This window comes from Lagopus leucura, unplaced genomic scaffold, assembly GCF_019238085.1.
Source record: "Lagopus leucura isolate 7727_CA_CO unplaced genomic scaffold, USGS_WTPT01 Super-Scaffold_100037, whole genome shotgun sequence".
Taxonomy (NCBI): Eukaryota; Metazoa; Chordata; class Aves; order Galliformes; family Phasianidae; genus Lagopus; species Lagopus leucura.
The window spans coordinates 3924631-3944545 of record NW_024962286.1 but is presented as its reverse complement, the minus strand read 5'-3'; the positions used below and the strand labels follow the sequence as shown (position 1 = coordinate 3944545).

Here is a 19915-nt window from a genome sequence, read left to right as displayed (position 1 = left end):
TGTGTTTGCGACCAACTTCAGTCCCTGCATCATCTGACTTGTGTCAAGTATGGGGATCTTTAATGGAATGGCAGAGAATTCATCCCACCCCATGTTCCAGATTATTATAGACAGGAAATTTGGAATCTTTCTGAAGATCATTAGATGCATCCAAATTAATTTGTAAGAAAAAGAAAACCTATTTGAATGCAACTTTTGTGTTCTTCATGTGAGCATCAGCTTCTATTTGGAGACCAGAAAAACAACCTGAAGCAGAAAACAAATAATTCTCTTGCATATGGATTTCTGACATATGAGTAAGTCTCGCTTCATGATGTGCTTTGAGATCCTGGGGGAAAAAAGTACTGTAGAAATAGGTACAGTCCTTACCAAGTAAGGATGGGGTATAGCTAATCTACTGCTACAAGAGATTTCTCTTCCCACCATTCTTCTGGTCGTAATTTATAACTTTCAAGAGCTCAATCCAAGTTGGATTTAGGGCTAACAGAGCTGGAGTCAAACCAGGTCAGAGCCAAAGCTACAGGCCAGCAAACGCTCTTTGGAAGCTCGTGTGCTGAAGTGTGCTTGTGTCTGTGCCCATGAGTTTATACACTGCCTGTGTGGTTCTGTGGTGGTCTGAGTTATGGCTTCTGAGAGGACAGAGAATAAGTAGCTGAGAATGAATAGTGTTATTTTTCCACAGCTGATTAAATCCCTAATAAGTGACTTGCTGTGTTGCTTTTGGGAGGATGTTCTGTGGTTGCTGAGGAAAAGATGGCTAATGTGTTTATTTGTATGTTGCAGCTTGGAAAATTGCTTAAGTGGTGTTTCTTTCTCCTTCAGTCAGGGCTTCAGTGGGAGCTGACTACAGAGCTTGCCAAAGCTGGGGAAAGGGGAGGCAGGCAGCAGGGGGAAAGGGCTTTCCCTTCAGTTATCAGGAGTACAGACTTCACCTTGCACTGCGTTCTTCATGCTTGGCACACAGGATGCCTCATCCTTGTCAGCTGCAGATGGGAGAGAAACAACTGGGTTGCATTGAAGCCAGAGCCCCACGTGTTTTCTGGCATCCTTCCTGATAGGAGCGCTGCCCTTATGCTAGTGAGAGGGATCCTGTGAGAGGTCATGATAAATCTAGAATAACACAGAGTGCACAGGAGATGTCAGCATTGATTTGTGCAAACATAGGAGTGTATCTTCCCAACTGGTTGCACAGAACCATTGAATTATAGAACGGTTGAGTTGGAAGAGATCTTAAAGATCATCCACTCCAACCCCTTTCCATGGACAGGGTTGCCTCCCACCAGATCAGGCTGTCCAGAGCCCCATCCCATCTTCTGGGCCTTTCTGCATCCTGTTTTTCAGCACGCACACAAGCTAACTTCTTGGCAACATAAAGCACTGCATAGAATCAGCCTTCTACTATTAAATTCTTCAGTATTTCATGGCATAATGAAGTTAATTGACTCAGTAGACCAGCAATTTCACACGTAACAACTCACACATTACTAAGCAAACAACAGCAGTTCAAGAACTGCAGTTCTCTCAAGATGAGATCATGTCCATTCTGTTTCTAACACAGCATTTCTGTTCTGCATTGGCCTGACATGCAGGTGAAAGCAGTCTACTTGTTTTACATCATTTTAGCAAAGAGCTGGGAATAACCAGGGCTGAGTTTGTAAGGGAAGGCTTCCAAGTACAAGGGGTTTAGTCCCAAAACTTAAACTTGGACCAAAACCGTGTAGCATATTTAGAACTGATCACAATTAACTAAGATTGGGCGCGATGCCTAGGAAGCAATTCCATCTTCAAAGCAGAATTGATGTGGAACTGTAAGGCTAGCAACTCCTGTGGCTTCTATTGTAAGAAATGATGTTTTCCTCAAAGCTGTTGGTTGGAAATATGAACCCTGCAGCTTCCAGTCTCAAAAGCTGTAAAAAAAGAAACCTGAATGTTTGAGTCCCCAAAGTCCTGTGCTTTAAGATAACCTTGTGGGCAGAATAGAATATATAGCTGCAGGTGTGCTCAGAATCTGAATTCAAAAAAGCATTTGACCCTTCTAATTTCCTAACCCTTGGGCAAGTCAGGAACCTTCATCTCTTCCTGGAGCAGATCAGCCTCAGACCTGGAGTGCACCCACCACCAATCACTGCAGCATGGCAGAGGAATGACTGCACAGAATGTAACTATCAACTAGCTGCCCATTGCCTGGATGTCCTGGTAAAACAGTGATGTGCTGTCACAGCTATCTGAGCTCACACACCCAAGCTGACAGAATGCTCCAGCAGACATCACATGGTGCTCTGTACGACCTCTGAGGCTGCCTCCTAGAAAAGCTTGTGATGTGACGTCTTTTTTCTGTCTTATTTATCAATGCTTGGGCCAGATCAGCTTTCTGGTGAGCCAGTGGAAATTGAGTGATGGAACAGAGAGCTGTGAGTTTGAAGAAGGAGAATTTCCAGCGTATGAGGGAACTTGGTGGTGTTTACCATCAAGAGACGATTGGAGGCCAGTTGGGCTGGAGGAGCTCGGTGTCACAGGATGATGGAGAACTGAGCACCATTTCTGGAGGCTCAGAAAGGGGTAAACAGGAAAGCAAACGTCAGAGAGGGAAGGAATTTGCCTTCAGAATGGATGGCCTCCAAGGGCATCTGCTCACAGTTTAACCACGATAATGATTTATTGTCTGCTTTGGGCTGACTGTAACCTCATTTGACTGCCAAACGCGGAGTGTAGGCCTGCCTTGCCCCGGGGAACATGCAGTATGAAATACAGACTCACAGGGGAAGTGACAACCAGGGAATGAGCGTAGGAAAGGAGCTGACATTGCCAGGTGTTGATTTCACCAGCACTGGGAAGAATCGTGTCCTTTTTCAAAACCAAAGTGGCTTGCAAAATGATGCTTGGGGGTCTTCAGCAAGTCCTAGGCAAGTTGCTCTCAAATTCAAAGGAATGGGATCATGGAATATACTGCGTTCCTCCATCACTGTGAGCTTATACCACGTGTAAAGTTAAAGGGTGCCATTTTCTTGAGCTGTTATTGTGGGGAATTGGAACACTAAAAGTCAGCTCTGCACCCGTTCACCACATGAGAACATCCAACAGGCATTTTGGTACTTTCCTTGGAAGGAAAAGGTGGCAGAATAGCAAGGTGTTGGGACTTTGCCTTTGCCAGAAAGGTATTTCTGACTTCACTGCTTATTGCCATCGACTGCTTCCTAACAGGGAGACAGAAGCTTGCAGAAATGGCTGATGATAGGACAAGCTGTGCGGTGAGCCAACAGCCTGAGTTCTGTATGTAAGAAAGGGATGCATGTTTCTACCATTCATACCTTAGTGTACTGAAGTAATTTTAGGAGCCAGACAGCATTTCATGCTTACAGGCATAGAGTAGAACTAGAAAAGGTCCAGCAAAGACTAAGATGAGTAGACAGGTGTCTATACAATAGACTGTAATGTATAAAGAGGAGTTGAATAGACTTATGACCATTCTGGGAAGAAAAAAACAAAAAGATTAATGAGGGGGACAAGAACACTCCATAAACTCACATAAAGCAGAGGAGAGGAATAAGGTAGACACATATTTTTATATAATGTATGGCAGTGCAGTGCACTGACCCCAGCACTAGGCTATTCCTCTGCTTTGTCATGTGTTGACAAGAAGATTTCAGAAATGTAGCCAACACCCTCTGAGAACAGAGTGGGAGAAGCATGTAAGCCTGGCTTTGCCCAAAGTGAATCAAGATGATGCTCATTCCAGGAAATTTGTTTTCCTTCACTGGAGAATTTAATTAGCCATGGAAGGAACTCTAATTGCGCTCAATAAAAAAGTCTTTGGATACATGTGACTGAGAGCCAGTCATTTTCTATTGTTTCTAAAGTAAACAGTGGAGGCTTGGGCAGTTTTTAGATCATCCAAACTACAAAGGAAATAACAAAGATGCATAGAATTCAGCCTAACTTAAAAATAAAAAAAGTGACAACATATTTCCCAAGGGCACAGTGCCTGCATCCCCTAGTAGTAGGTACACGCTTATTAGCTGAACTTCATCTTGTTTGGAATCAACTGTGATGGGATTGGTTGCATGCCCACAATCTGCATGGGAAGGCCCCTACAGAACGTGGGTCAAGCCTTTACTTTGAATCTCTTTCCATTTGAGAGTAGGCAAGCTTTGACCAGCAAATGGTTTAGGATCGTGAAATAAGAGGGCAGTGCAGATCGGAGGCTACTGGAGAGAGTGTGACCTGCAGCAAGCTAAGGTGCCTATTTTGTGTCTTTGTGGTGAGATTGGAAGTGATTGCTTTAAAATGAAAAATGAAAGTTTGCGTTCTTCATTCGTTTTTCTGGCTTCACAACAGACTTGCCACATCGCCTACTACAAGCCTTCAAAAATTAAGGTTTGAGACCCCAGAATTACGATGTTGCATCAATAATATGTTACAGCATTCATGCTGATGTCTTGAGATCCAACAGCCGTGCCCAGGGCAAGTCACCTTGGTTTGCAATGCCTGTTTTTTCTTCTGTGTTTGAGGCAGGAGGAATCCTTCCTTGCCTTGCAGATGTGCATATGAGGCTTAATGAGCCTTGATTCATGTTATCAAAGCACTTGGAGATCTTTGATAGGATAAGAAGCTTCCCAAACGCCAAACCATGCTCCTTCCAGATGAGTTGGGTCTAACTCAATCCCTGTGGGAGCACACAGATGGTATTTCCCTCGGTAAGATTGTTGAACTGTGGTGATGAGGAGCTCATTGGATGTTGGCTGCAGAGTGGTGTAAGACAAACATCCTGAGGCTGGTGACCATCTGGAAGCCTCTGATTAGTGGTAACATCTCCTTTTGGTCTCTGGACACCAGATGGCAAAAAAACCCAACTTGTTATATTGTCTGGGAAGCATTCTGGGGTTTCAGCTAACCTGAACCAGACAACCTCTTTTTCTGCTAGTGGTTAAAGCAGCATTTCTAAGTTTACTGCTGTGTAGGATATGCTACAGGTCCTTCAAATGTCTGTGCTTTCACCCAGCGTATCAGGAAACAAGAGATAGAACCAACCTAATGAAGCAGGACGTGATCATGGGGCAGTTTAGCACCAGAAGGTGTTCTCTAAGGTCTGGCTCACCCTTCACTCAGAGCACTGTGGTACAGTGGGGCAACAGGTTCAGTTGTACTGTTGAAAACCATCTATGAAATGCACGAAACATTGTAGGAGACAAACATCATTGCAGCATCTTTTTCTCCTCACCTTCCTGAGATCCCAGTTTGAGCTTTTTAAAATGACTGCTGCTTGAACATCTGGAGCAAGAGAGTATTTGAAAAGCTCTGACGGATGAAGAGCAATGAGTGCAGTTTAACAAATCCAGCGTTTGTTGGTTGGTCTGGTTTTCTTTCTGTTTAGCAGATACAAATAAAGGGGTGTTGTTGGAGGAAGTTAAGGTTCGGGTAGGAAACAAAGGGGCTGAGGGCTTATGCAAGTAGAATGCTGCGAAGCCAGGTGCTGCTCTTGGTGTTCTGCCTGTTTCATGGTTCATTTTGCATCTTGTATTTCTGGGGTCCTCTTTCCCTCCAAGACCTGGTTGCTCTGGCTCCTTGTTCAGTGCTGAGATTCCTGGTGTTTGCATTATTTTTTTCTTATGTTTTGAAGCAAGAAGAGTTAATTTCTGTGCATGCTGCAGGGATGACTCTGTAGCAGATCATGGCTCAGCTAGACCAGCACTTGAAGTACAGGGCAGTTTTCTGGTTTGGGTGGGATGTAGAGCAAAACTGCATGAGAATTTGCGCTTTCTGTTTCCTGACTCACTGGGAATTTTGGAAAAAAAAAATTACTTTGAATTGAGACAAAACAACAGGAGAAAATTAAACACTGTCTTGGGTTAGGGTTCTTCCCATCGCTGCTTTTTTTTAATTAAGATCCAGCAGATAGACTTCTGAATGGAATGTTGTTTCAGAGAAGCACCAGAACACACCATTTTGCAAATAGATGAGCCTTTTGCACGTGAAAGAAAGGCATTCTCAAGCTGATTTCTGGGAGGATTGGATGAATTAACAATGGTCAATTTCAGCATATCCAAATCAACATCACTGGGTGCAGATGTTTCTCCAGTCGGTGCAAAAGCAGGGTGAGGTGAGGTGTAAATCATGGGGTAAGCAGAAAAACAACTCTGCAGAGATGAGCAAGTTGAAGTATGTTGGTGTATTGTGATTTTAGGAGGCGGCTGCAGCCCTCCAAGCTGGTCCAACAGGCAGCAAGGCAGTTCCTAAGCTGGGAAATATGCTGATAGAAGCTCTGAGAATAGGAATGGCAACTGAATAAAATGGAAACTTGTTGCTTTCCCTTTCTGGAGGCTTTCAGCAGTGGTAAGCAAGCCATCTGCAGAGCTTGCCTTATGTTTGCTGAGCCCTTGCAGCTTCGCTGCACTCTTCCTCTGTGCTCATCATAACGTGGCCCTCCGCTCTGCTTCCCTCTCTTCCACAGCCAGAGGCTTCCATTGCTCTTAATTTGTCCTCTCCTTGACTGCACCTCTTGCAGCTGCAATAGGGCAAAAAAGAAATCGGTTCTTTTTGGGTCGTGTGTGCAGTTTTGTTTTCTCCTGGTTGGTGGTTTTTTATTTTATTTTTTAATTTGTGGTTTCCTTAAAAAAAAAAAAAGGCTTTGCGCACATCGCTGTTATTCCATCCTTCCTCTGCAAGCCTGTATCCTTGTGCAGAACATGCTGCTACAGAGCTGGGGACCTAAAACCACAGATGAGAGTAGGAAATGAAGGTATAAATCACAGCATTACCACGGCGCCCGCTCACAGTGCCACACCAGACACAGAGGACACTGCCTGGTGTTGGCTTGCCCATAAACCCCCTTGGGATGGAGTTTGGGTTACCACTGAAAGTCCTCTGGCTTGGCCCATTTGCAGAAAGCTTGCCTGAGCAGCAGTGTAGAATCAGAGGGGGGAAAGCCTCATAGGTTTGACAGTCGTGCTTTCTTTCTGTTGTTCTGCAGCTCTTGCAAGCACACAGGAGGAAAAAGGAAAATCAGTTGGTTTCATTTAACGAGGTGGAAACTCCAAACGATCAGTCAGGTGCAAAGTGGATTGATCGCTTCAGTTTCTTGACAGAGGAAATAATTCATCAAATTCTGATCTTCTGCCCCAGCACCCAAACTCCCTTTGCTAACAAATTGTAGCTTGCAAAAATCAACTTTTGTCCAGCACGTGGAGTGGCGATGTTTCTCTTTTTCATTCCTGGTCGTGAAATTTCATGCGTCTCCAGTGGGTTTTGGCTCAGCTAGGAGAGCCCTGTGTGTGAGCTGCAGTGATTGGAGTCAGCATGGCATGAGTTGGACTTAAATGGCACTCAGTGCAATGGGCCGCGAGGCCTCTGTCACCAGTAGGCAGTCCAAAAACGAGCCCAGTCCAAACAAAAAGGCATCAGGACTGGGAAGCTTTCTTCCTTGCTGGTGGCCTTGGCATAGCTGCTGTATTTTGGATGGGCTCTCAGGAGTGGCTGATGTCATCTTTCTTGCAAGCGGCCTTGAGTGGAGAGGAGGGCACGTAGCAGGAGCTTTGTCAAAGGGTGCTGAGCCCCAGCACGCTGCTGGGAACAGGGACAGAGGAGAGGAAGCAGAAAACTTCTGTGCCACTGCAGGATGAGGCCAGCGTTGAGGCGGACCTGGGATGAGGTCCCTTGCTCTGTGATGGATGTCTCAGCCCTCTGTGGGTTGGGCTGAGGCTGAGCATTGCTGTAACGTTGTCTTTGTTGGTTTAATTTTCTAATAACATATTTCACCGAGCGATGCAGCCAGACTGGAGCCATAACCCAGAACAGCAGTTGGCATGAAAAACTCTACTGTATTTCTGACACTAGGGTCTTTTATAGCCGGGGTACAAAGGTTTCAGCACCAGTGCAATTGCAACCAAGTATTAAATATCCCAATTAGTGCAATTCACAGTTATCGACAACACTGTTTTCTTTCCAACATTCCCCAAGGACAAAAAAATGCTCTGTGCAAATCGGAGAGCTTCAGAAAGAGGAGGGTTCAGCAGTGGGATGCTGCAGTGCTGTCCATGCAGAGCTCAAGGGCTGATTTGGGGTTAGGCACCAGCAGTGCTTCAGCTCTGTTAGGCAGCCAAGGTAAAACAGACCCAGTGGCCCCAATCCCCCACCTGAGAGGGGCATTTCATTTCCACCTGCTTTGTGACAATGAGGAGAACACCTTCATGGCCACAAAACGTTCAGTGGAAAATCATTATGTTAAAACATCTCCAGTTTCGACTGTACATCCAGTTGGGTTTCTGGCTGTGCCCTTCAGGTCCTTCCTCATCCCTGCCCAACCCACAGTGTGTGACTGTTAGCAGTGCAGCTACTTTAAAGCATATTTTGTCCAAGCTCATTTCACTGGTTTCTTCTAGCTGTGCCCAGCAATTGTGTTCTTCTCATTTCCTTCCCTAGAACCTGCTATCTAACTTCTTAATTTGCAATAATGGCACCAGCCTCCAAATACAGGTGTGCACTGTGCTGGTGAAGTGCAGGATCAGTGAGCACCAAACGATCATATCATCCTAAATTCTGTAGCTGATACATTTTTATGCTTATTTGCTTCCTTCAGTTTCTCTTTCTGCAAAGCCAAAGAGAGAAGCTACGCAGATATGCCAAGTTTCAAGGGTTAAAAAAAAAATGACAGTGAAAACCCCCCCACAAAACTGCCTTTTAAATAAACATAAGTGTTACTGATCTAGTTGTTTATGGCTCTTTGTTCCAGCCCATTTCTCTGACAAAAGCCAAGTGAAATTAGTGCTTGATGCCTGAAGAGAAATGGAAAGCCACAGGCCTCACATGAAAGGGGAAGCCGGGAAGTAAACAACCTCTGATTGCACGGAAGGGGTTGCGTGCTTGCTTAGAAAGAAATCAGTGAATCACAGGTTGTTTGCAGGCAGGAGAGGAATGAACAGTTCAAGGAGTGGGCACGTGGGACAGTCGTGTCAAGCTTATGGAGGAGGCAGAGCGTGCTGGGGTGTGAGGGATGCTGTGGTGCTGTCATCGTGGTCTTCCTATGATATTCCTTCCTGAAATCACTCCATTGAACCAAGGTTCCTGATTGAGGCCAGGGCAGGTAGAGCCTGAGAAGTTCTCTGTCAATGAGGGTCCCTAATTAGTGCCTGAGCTCAATGGAAGCGGCCTTTCCTTTGCTGGGGGGTTCTTCAGAGCTGTGCTTCTCAGGCCATGAAGAGCTCCTTGGTCAGTGTAAACCCTTGCCTGAATGTAGAAGGGGAATGCAGTGGGAGGAAAGGAAATTAGGGCCTTTGATCTCTTATTTCATCTGCAAGGCATTGAGAGCCAAATGCTTTTGAATAAACAAGCTGTCAGAGGTAGGAAGTGAGCAGATCCACATGGGTTGGGTGGGGTGCTCTCTGCATAAACCAATGTGGAACTGATGTAAAGGGAATGATGGGATGTATCCCAAGCGTTCCACTGCCCGGTGATGTAATCTCCCATTTGTCATGTGCCCTGGCCAAGGCTGATCTCTGTGCATGCCAACGATGAGTGGAGGCAGATGCTGTCAGTCCTAAGGCAAGTCAGGCTGGAAAAGACCTCAGGAGATCTCCAGCCTAATGTATTGCTCACCAATGAGTCCGCTTTGGGGGCACACCAGGTTACTCAGGGCTTTGGTTGGTTGGCTTTTGAGAACCTCCCTAGATGGAGACTGCTCTACAAACTGTTTCAGCACTTTTGGCATGCTGAAAATTTTCTTGAAATCCACTCAAAACTCAGGCCCGTTGCCTCTTGTCCTCCTGCCTTACAGGAGGCCTGGGTCTGTCTTCTTGATGACCTCTCAGGTACTGGTAGCTCGCTATTAGGTCCTCCCAATCTTTTCTTCTTGAGCCTAAACAAGCCCATTGCCTTGGGTCCTCAGCTTTTGTTTGGAAAGAGGCAGCTGAAGGCATGTCCTGTTGCCTTGGAGTGCAGGGAGTGTGTTTTGGGGTCTTCAGATGGGTGCTTCCAGGCCTATGGATCATGGCATGGTGACCGGGTTCCCCCTGGGAGAAGCTTTCTTCCTACAGCCATTGCCCACTTCTGTGGGTCCCTACAGATCAGCCTGGTGCAACTCCCTGCTCTCAGCTTGGCTCTTTTGTTGTTGTGCCCTGCTCATTTCCAAAAGCAAATGGAGCGGAGAGCTGCTGCTGGTGCCCTGTAATGAGGATAAAGTTCCCCCTGCCACAGCTGGAATGAAAATCAAGGTCATTTTACCCCATCAGGCTCCTCCTTTTCATCTCGGTCCTTCCCCAAACAAACACCTTTTGCTTCCTTAGTGACCCCAGCACTTGGAACAGCTGGGGCAGCACAGTCTGCCTGGTGGCTAGTTCCACACATTGCAGTATTTATGTATTTCTTGCTCTCTCTCTCTCTCTTTGAGATCCTGCAGATTCTTGATGACTGCATTTCATTTGTCTCAGGTTTTAGAATTTATTTCGGTGCCTCCAGTCCTGATGTCTCAGACTGGCTGAAAATAGTAACTCAGCCTGATCTTATCTGCAGCTATTACAGACTTCAATTATATCCTCCCGGGACTATCCGTTACTCCTAAGAAATTAGATCTTGGTCATTGTTTTCTTACCCCTTTCCCTGTCCTCATAAACCTTCAAGCTCTGGGTTTTGCTTTGATGGAGCTTTTCAGGAGCCAGATTGGCCTTTTGTAAGGCGTAAGATAACCACACGCTTCCCCAGATCCAGCCGAGCCTGGATGCTGAAGGTCTTTGATAGCTTTGCTTCACAATGCCCTTGGAGGAGATAACGCTGTTATTACTTTGCTGAGAGAGAAACTGAGGCACGGAGTAGTTGGTGCTTCCATTTCAACACACGTTTCCACTGGGTTTGCCCATTTCAGTGCTGGGTTTGCCTGAATAGCAGACAGATCTCAGGGCATTGCAGGCCAAGGAGTGACAAAAGATACAGAAGTTTCTCTAAGTCTGGGTTAGCTCCTGGCTCCTCAATCGTAGCAGAGCACAGTGTGACACTGTTGTATGGGTGTTTTCTGGTGTGCAGAGCATTTGTTTTACTGAGGTCAAGGCATGAAAAGAAAGACAAATTTATTAGACAAGATAAGATCAGAAAGATTAGACCCCAAACTCCAATTCTTAGCACCTCAATTGCTGCTATGTTTGCAATCAAGATCTACTATCTCTGGCTTGAGTCTTTCCCTAAAGTAAATATATAAAGTAAATATTTGTAACTCTTGTGGCTAGGATCTGCTCTGGATAAATGTTTTTGCAGCGTCTTGTGCTACAATGCTTCAAAGCCAAGCGGAGCCATTTGGCACCATCCCAGATCAATTGATCACCAGCAGCAACAACAACCTTTCTCTTTATTTAAAAAAGGCAATGTTATTAATTTTCCAGTCCCCGCTGTTGTTTAAATACAGCGCACTTTGCACTGGAGGCACTTGGTGTGGGACTCCTCCACTTACCCAACACTTCAGATTTCAGTACTGCACATCAGCCTGGAAAATAAACAGATGCTGTAATAGGGCTCACGTTCCCTGGTCTTGGCTGTCAAGCAAAGCAGGGAATTAGAGGGACCAGCAGAAGGTGGGGAAGTGTCCGTTAGTCCCTACGTCAACCTGCATGCTGCCTTGCAGAGGTGATCTTGGCATCTCCAGAAATCAGGAGCCAGCAGCAGGCAGGCAGCAGGGGGTGGATGTGGCTTGTTGAGCTGTCATCAAAAGATGAATCAGCATATAGATTTTTCCACATTTTTGTTGAACCCAATAATAATAATAATAATAAAAAGAAGGTGGAGAGGATGTGGAAAGTATGGCTGAAGTTTGGGTTTTAAGCAATGTTTGAGTCTAAAGGCATAAAGCTACGAGACATCAACAACAGATAAACCACTCCATCCCACTAAGATGTGGGATATTTGTGGGTCAGGTCTGGCACCGCTGGGATGCAGCCCCACCTGAGCTCTGCTCATCCTGGGCTCCTCCTGTCAAAGCTCTGGAGCTGACAGATAAATGTAACGAGCAATTATTTCCTCATTCCAGAAAGGTCTCACCTGAGAAGCTCCTACATTCAATTTGCGTGTTGGGAAGTCTCAATATGTTGTCTTTCTACATCTCTTTTAATCAAACAAGAAGTTCAGGAAGGAGGTTTTAGGAACCAAATTCGTCCTCATAATTTTAGAGGAGAATTTCCCTTAAAACAATGAAATCTGAACACTTAAATCTATTGCATTCTGAGCTGGTGAAACCCACATTTATTACATAGAACGGTTTGAGTTGAAAGGGACCCTTCAAGGCCTCTGGTCTCCAATTCCCCTGCACTGAGCAGAGACACGTGCAGCTCTATCAGGTTGCTGATCATCATTTCTTGATGCAGGCCCCCAGAAACTGGATTTATTTAATTAAGAAAGGAACTCGTCCCCTTTTGTGCTCTAAAAGATGCATGGTGACATCTAGCGACTGAATCTCATAGGGCAAGCAACTCACAGAACAGGAATTCCCAACAGGTTTTTCTCTCTCAGTTCTGACTTGAGCAACTAAAAATATTTTTCTAATTTGTTATTATCAGAAATTGAAGTTGTTGTTTTTTTCTTTTAAAGATGCAAAAAAGAAGTGAACTCACTATAAGATTGTGAGAGATTTTAGTTGGGAAGAAAACGAGTTTAAAAATATTCAGAACACGCAGGAGAACAGATGGGCAACATCCACGTTACTTAATGTCCCTTTGAAATGGTTGGGGCTGGTCCACATCTGCAGCTCCTTGGCTCCTTCCCAGCTCTCTCCTTGAGGGCATTGATGGGGTTTAGAAGCAGTAGGGGAAAGCTCTGTGGGTTTCTTGTTTGTTTTGGTCTAGTTTGTTTGTTTATGTGGAGTGTTTGGGTGGTGATAAGGACATCAGTTTGGGAGCAGCCTGGGGCAGATGGCTGTGATGCACGAGGCCTGGTTGAAAAAGGCAAGGGAGAGAGGGGAGGGCGTGCTTGGGCTCAGATGGTGGGCCTGGAGTGGTGTTCCTCTAGCTGAGCTCTTGTGAAAGAGGTGGGTTTGCATTTAGAGGAGACATGATGTGTAGTTTCTGTTCCGGAGGCCTGAATTATGAGAAAATCTCTCTGAAATTTTGCTTGGAGTTCCAGGTGCTGTGCGTTGGCTGCAGGCAGTCAGCAGGTGGGGTCACCTCAGCCCTGTTTGTTTGCTTCCCTCCTGCTGTGAGTGCCTGTTTGGGGCAAATAACCCCAGCGTTTGATGGAGAGCCAACCCAAAGGGCTTGCTTTGTGGCTGTGGGGCTGACAGCTGCCACTGTAACTCTGATAGTCTGCAGAGAGTGCCTAGATGTCCAGGGGGAAGCTACTAATGGAGGCAAAGCTGCTGTAAGAAAGTGATGTTGGATGGCTCAATTCTGCTGCCACAAGCAGGATGAAAATCAGATGGATCTGTAGGGTTCTGGAGTGCCTCACTGCAAAGGGAAGAACTCACGGTAACTGGCTCAGCTTTCTCCTCAGCCAGGGGAAGGCAGCAGCTTTCTGGATGAGCCAGGGGAGCCGTTTCCAGCTTCAGCCTGTGCAGGCTCCCTGTGTGGTCCAGCAGCAGTCCCTTCACCCTGAGCTGGCATGTTTGCCTTGTGAAACAAAACCCTGCCTGCCCTTGGACACTGACTGCTCCTCTGTTTTTCTGCGATCCATAAATCCTATTTTTAGGCAACTTGCTCGGTAACTGGCGGAAATCCCAACGTCTATCTGGTTTGGTAGATGACCTGGGCGGTGTGCTTTGGATTAGTTCCCTTGACTTGCATTATTTGTCAGTCTCCTCTTCCTTACGTTCGCTTCAACAGCAACTGGATCGTTTGCGTTGGAACTCCAACGCCTAATTTCATGTAGCAAAATAAGTCCTCATCTTAGGTTCAAGGCTTCGCAGTTGTGCCTTTCTTGACTCGTTTGGCCTTGGAACTGTTTCTGAAGTAGCTTTCTTTGGAATTGGATGACTGTGCTTGTAATGAGGCTTTGAGCAATGAGATCCTGCTGTGTCCCAGAGACAGGGATTTAAAGACAGGGTGGCTAGGTCCTAATAATGCATAATTTGTTGTGCTTCCCAGCAGCTTCGGTGGTGCAGCCCATTTCTCCACGCCTTCATCAGAAATTGATGGAGACCAATAAGCGAAGATTGTTCTTTTGCTGTGACTTCAGGCTCAATGGGCTCAATGCTACAACATGGGCTCAATACGTACCTCAGAGCAAATGGGGATTCAAACGTGGCTTTACCTACTGCACGAGGTTTGCAATGGACAAGATCTCCTTGTCGTGATTTGCCATTGAAATTACTATTTCTATAAAAGGGACTGCATATTACTAAGCAATCCTAGCATTGTGTTATACTTGTTAAGCAGAACAAGCAGTCGCCTCTACAGCAAAAGTATTTTTTTATTAAAAATCACAGCACACAGACCCTTTGGCCAGTAACAGCACGTATGGAAGGACATAAATACCTATACAGTATACTTATACAGTTACCAATGTTGTCACAATCAATCGCAGGTTTCTAGCAGTTTATTCCCTATGTAAATGCTGAGCAAATACTGTGCCACTCCCTACTCCCAAACAGCAAGTTTATAGCTGCAAAAAAAAAAAGTGCAATTTCATTCAGCTGTTAAAAATATACTCAGCACAGTACCCCCATTCCCTTTCATAAAGGCACACTTATCACATAGCATCCTTCAGCTTCACGCAGGCTACAGGGAACAGCTCTAGCTCCATGTTTTACTGGACACTACCTAAGTGGACTGTATTAGAAAGGAACAGCAGGCATGTTATGTTGGCATAAAGTAGATCCAGTTCCAGGGCAAAAGCGTATCTTGCACAGGTACGTGTAGCAACAGATTGGAGTCTTGCAGGCAGCGTGTTCTAAATTAAACACGGAGCAGTAAAGGTGTTGACAGTTTGTCGAGCAGGCAGCGATGGCAAGAACATGTTTCAACTCTGATGCTGGAGCTGAACAGTAAGGAACAGAAATGCAAACCTGAATCACCTTGCCCTGCTGTGCTCTTTAATCTGCCAAGCTAGAGCTGAATGGAGATCCCCACCCCCAAGCATAGCGTTAACAGGTGAGGAATACAGACTGAAATGTTCAAAATGAGGTATTTCAACTACAGAAAATGTAACGTTTGTCAGAAGCATGACATGCAGGAGCTGTATTTGAGCAAATATCACATGGACGAGACTGAACTTTGGGAAAGGAAGTGTTCAGCTTGAGGAATGGTATTTATAAGTTTGGCTTCTTAATTGAAACTGTAGGAATTCTTGGAAACACAAGGGTTTTTAGTGGAACAATTTAACATTGAAATGAATGATTTAGCCAGTCCTTCTTACACGCTAAAGGAGAATGAGGTGTTGTACCACTTCCAAATAAAATCTAGTTTCTAGTTGAGTTTATGCCATTGTCAGCTTTAAATATCAGTATCAAGATTTAGATACAGCCGGAGAAAATATCTCACAATCAATTTCTTGTTGTATTTGTTGCCTCTGTAAGAAGGCTAAATACCGGATTTATTTGTTTTTTTGAAGAACCTGATGATAATTAACAGCTGGATGGTCTTGCAGATCGATTCGGTGGTAGTCCTGTATGGATACCAATATGAACTTATAAACTCTGCACGAGAATGCATCAGTGTCATCACTGATATCCAGAAAAGCTCAAGTGCTCACTGTTCTGCACAATACCAATACTATTAAAAGCACAAAGTGCTTATGAATAGAAAATTGAGAAACTAGCAGAAGCACGACAAAAGACAAAAAGCCAACGTACCAATAAGCTGCTGTCAATAGGAATGCCATAAAAAATAAATCTGTTTCTGGGTGATTCTGTTTTCAGGTTTTGCAACAGAACTTCTGATCTAGCTGATGCAGACCAACAAACTGTTTCCCAGAAGCAGAGAAACACCCCCCCAGCTGCTGGACCCACTGAGGTCAGCCTCCTCATCACGACTTAAAAGAAACAACAGTTACTCTGTGGTTGTTCAAGTATCAGATCATCTCCAGCTACCTAAAGATGTAAGAAACTGCCCAAGAGAACTTCACAACTGTCAAGTATTTGCGTGCATCGTGTTTTCCACGGTCAGAGATCAGAAGGGCACTCAGCACTCCTCCTTTTTTAATGCTGCCCCCGTCACAAATGTCAGGGGCAGCAAGTGCCAGCACTGTAAACAACTCCCACCAACGTGGACATGGGTTGAGGTGCTGAGCAGCACGCTCTCAGCTCCAGAGACACGCAGCAGATTTCTGGCCTGCTCTTCAGATCCCAGGACTTGAAACAACAGCCTGTACACCAACATTCTCAAGCACCGCTTGATACACGATTCCCATGGACACTGAAGTACTTCTGTAAACAAATCTAAAATATGACACTTACCTACCTTACTTTTCCTACACATAACATGTTCTCAGTATTTATAAATACTCACATTACAAGCATTTAACCACATACATACACACAATACTGCTTTACCCCAAATAACAAGTAGGTATTTATAAAACGCTGGAACCGATTTAAATTTCCTGTAATCTTGTTTAGCATTAAATCATTGTTTTGGAATGATACAACTTGCTGAAAAGCACATCTGCTTGTCAATACGTGGACATGCATTGGAATGGACACACACTAAAGTAACTTATTTCCAGTATCTTATTTTGTTAAATTTGTTTCAGAGGGAAGTTGGATTCATTCGGATTTTCCTACTAGAGAATCATCCTTTGCAGAAGACTTCTCTTAATCCCCAGTAATTTAATCAAAACAGGAAAAAAAATAACAAAATAACATCCTCTATTCCTTTGGTACAAATTGCTAACTTGCTAATTTAAGCAATGAAGCCAAAGATACTGGCAATGATTTGTTTTCTTCCTTTGCAATTTGTGCCTTCCTGCAGGTGGGAGCAGACACTAGCCCCGAGAGAGGAGGAGATCATGGCAACTGTATGAAAGTGCAGCGTGCAACAACCAGTAGAACTGATGGTTGGGAACGTGCCATTCAGGCACAGAAGTAAAGACTGCTCATACTGAAGGATCTGTTGCTGACAAAGGTTATTGGAAGTCAGTGGCTCTGCACTACTGGAAAAAAATATTGGTGCACTAGAGCAGCTGCCATCAAAAATGTTAGAATTACTAAAAGTTTGAGGGTGAAGTTGTCCAATGATCTGTTCTACAAGTCAAGAAAGTCCAGTCTGTGCTTACTGCTCACTGTACTCGATGCTGACGAATTCCGTCAGGGCTAGAATTCTTTGTAGAGCAGACAGGACAAAGGGAAATAATCCTATTTACTGACATATCACTTGAGCAAGTAACTTAGACCTTCACTAGAATTATTTTTGTTCCACTAGGAGATACTGCTGGGGGGAAAGAGGGAGTGGGACTGTCAGGGAATTTGTTTCCTTAGAGCACTGTGCAGCTCCAGAAATAGAGAAAAGGCTGTCTTCAGACAGGGCTGAAATTAGGGGAAAAACAACAGCCTTTCTCTAAATGATGACCAGAGCAGCCTATAAAGGATAATCTTGACTATATGTAGTTTGCTTTCTTATCTGAGCTAGCCAGTTTAGGGCAATCTCATTTGACTTCTGAATACCCTCCACTGACCTAATTCTGCTAATGTATGTTGTACCCAAGTGCTCTAGAATAATATAAATCCGAAGGCTACAATATCTGACTGGGCAGCAGTAGGATTATTTGCTGTCTGGGTGGAATGCTGCTTCAGATGTACTGGGTTTGGACAATAAGCTAAGAACACCATCTATGCCTAACAACTGAAAGCTAGCTTTGTAGCATAACTATGTGCCCCCAAATAATACACTCTACCTGCCAAATGCTGTATGTAACTCATCCAGCTTTTTACATACAGATTTACTCTGTAGCTGCCAGATAATTTATGTACAAGATATCTTTAAAACAATAACAAAAAGAGACAAGTTACATAGAAAGGTCTAATAATTCTATTCTTGTAAATCAGAGCACTCTCCAAAGAACAGACTCTCTCCCTCCCCTAACGTGAATATCTGGTGCAAAATCATTCTCCTTACTTGAATGCTTGTGACAGACACCTGTTCCCACTGGCAAGAGCAACCAATTTGCAGCCGCGTTCGAATTTTCAAACCTTGCCAAACTGTCAATAGTTTTTTGCCAATAAATAAATACCAGATGTTAGTTTCACAATCTTATACTGTAAAGGCCTGCCATGATCTTTAGCAGATATATCATAGAATCTGTTAAAAATCTTCTAGCAGCTTTTGATCCAAGTTACCTCCCCCAGAATTCTGTACTATCCATCTCGCAACCTACTATTTGCCTTCAATCCTGTAACGTGAGCCTTTCCAGGTTTTTGTCATATCTTTCTCTTCTATAAACAACTTTACATCATGCCACAGCAGTAGCTCTCAGGAATTTCAGGGTTTCATTGATTGTGACATAATGAATCGTGCAAAATCTTTTGAGTAATTTTTTTAAGCCCTAGTTATTGGGATTCTCTCCACATAACAGTAACCCAGCTCAGAGAGTCCAGTAATAATCTGCCTTTTCCTTCCTCAGAATTTCAGGGGATGCCATCCTTCCTTTGGCAACACTGGGAAGGTGGCACTCCCCAGTCATACATGTAAGAAAGCCTGAGCTTAACCTCCTCTTTACAGAGCTTCCCTTCTTTAGCCAAGGTCTGGTGCTTTTCCAGCATGTCCTCGATGCTTTGCTTATGCGTTACTATGTACTTATTGTTGCAACCCCGTGACTTATACTCAGTGTCAAAACGAGGATCGTGCACTCTTTTGACATCGATTGGAGCCAGCCAGACTCCCAGGGAGACATCCTCGCTCTGCCACATGTTCAGGTAGTCTTTGTTGAGCCGCAAATAGCGCACCAGATCTGCAGAAAGCACATAACCTCCACCCAGGGCATACGGCAGGTAGTAGTCACAGAGCACCCAGGCACTCTCTTTCCACTTCCCACCAGATTTCACTCGACCACGGCCGGAAAAGAAGCCCCAGTAGAGGCGACGTGGCTCCTTGGCTCTCAGATCTTCCAATAGCACATCCAAACGTACAAACGTATCATCGTCGGCCTTCAGGGCGAACTGGAAGTCAAGGTGCAGATCCAACCAGACGTACGTGGCCAGCACTTTGGCGGTCAAGTTCTCGTAGGAATCCTTCAGCTCCGGCAGGAGAAGGAGATCCCTATGGCGGTTCTGTTCCAGCTCCAGGCTCCGCAGCTCCTCAGCCCCCAGCCCACCTGTGCCGATGACAAAACGGCTCCAGATGTTGTGCTGAGGAGGGCGGCCGGCCGCTGCCAGCCAGGTGCTGCGGATGATGCTGCGGCGCTCGGTGTACTTGGGGCCACTGGTGATGAGCACCGCCAAAAAGGCCGACTCCTGAGGAGGGGAGGGCGGCGGGATGGCAGGCGGCCACCTGACACCCCATGGCAGAGGGGGCTGCTGGTGGGGCAACCCGCGGGGGGCTGGCAGCGGCCGCAGGCCCTCAGAGGTGCACTTGGCCAGGTAGAGCAGGACCACGGCGAAGAGCGACAGGCCACCCAGACCCAGGGCCGTCTTGTGGCGACACAGCAGACGCAGCAGCTTCATGGAGCCTGCAGGCCTCGAGGCCCGGACTCCCCCCTCACACACACCAAAAAATTTAGGCGGGAACGGCAGCAGCTGAGCGGGGTACGGCCTCCAAGAGGGGACAAGCTTCCTGCGGGAGCCCTCACCGCGCTTTGCCTGCCCTTCACGGCACCTTCCAGCCTCTTTTTTTTAATCAGAGAAGCACCGGCCCAGGCCCACCCTACCTGCTGGGCCTTCGGCGCGGCCCCCCTGCGCGAAGCCCTTGCCGCTCCGCCCGCCGCCGCCGTGTGGCGCGGCCCCGCCTCCAGCCCCGGCCCACACACGGCGGCGCACGGCGGCAGCCATCTTGCAACAGGGCAGGGGAAGCCCTGAAGCCGCCAT

The 19915-nt window shown here is 45.7% G+C and overlaps 1 protein-coding gene across 1 annotated transcript; it reads right to left on the bottom strand.

Moving 5' to 3' along the window:
- Positions 1-14352: 14352 nt before the first annotated feature.
- On the bottom strand, positions 14353-19798 carry B3GALT6 (beta-1,3-galactosyltransferase 6). Its single transcript, XM_042883385.1, has one exon. It carries the CDS (start codon positions 19553-19555, stop codon positions 18521-18523), a length of 1035 nt encoding a protein of 344 aa, XP_042739319.1. The 5' UTR covers positions 19556-19798; the 3' UTR covers positions 14353-18520.
- Positions 19799-19915: the final 117 nt, after the last annotated feature.

Bases quoted from the DNA above. Each gene is read 5' to 3' on its own strand.
- B3GALT6 (XM_042883385.1), bottom strand. From the start codon at position 19,555: ATGAAGCTGCTGCGTCTGCTGTGTCGCCACAAGACGGCCCTGGGTCTG.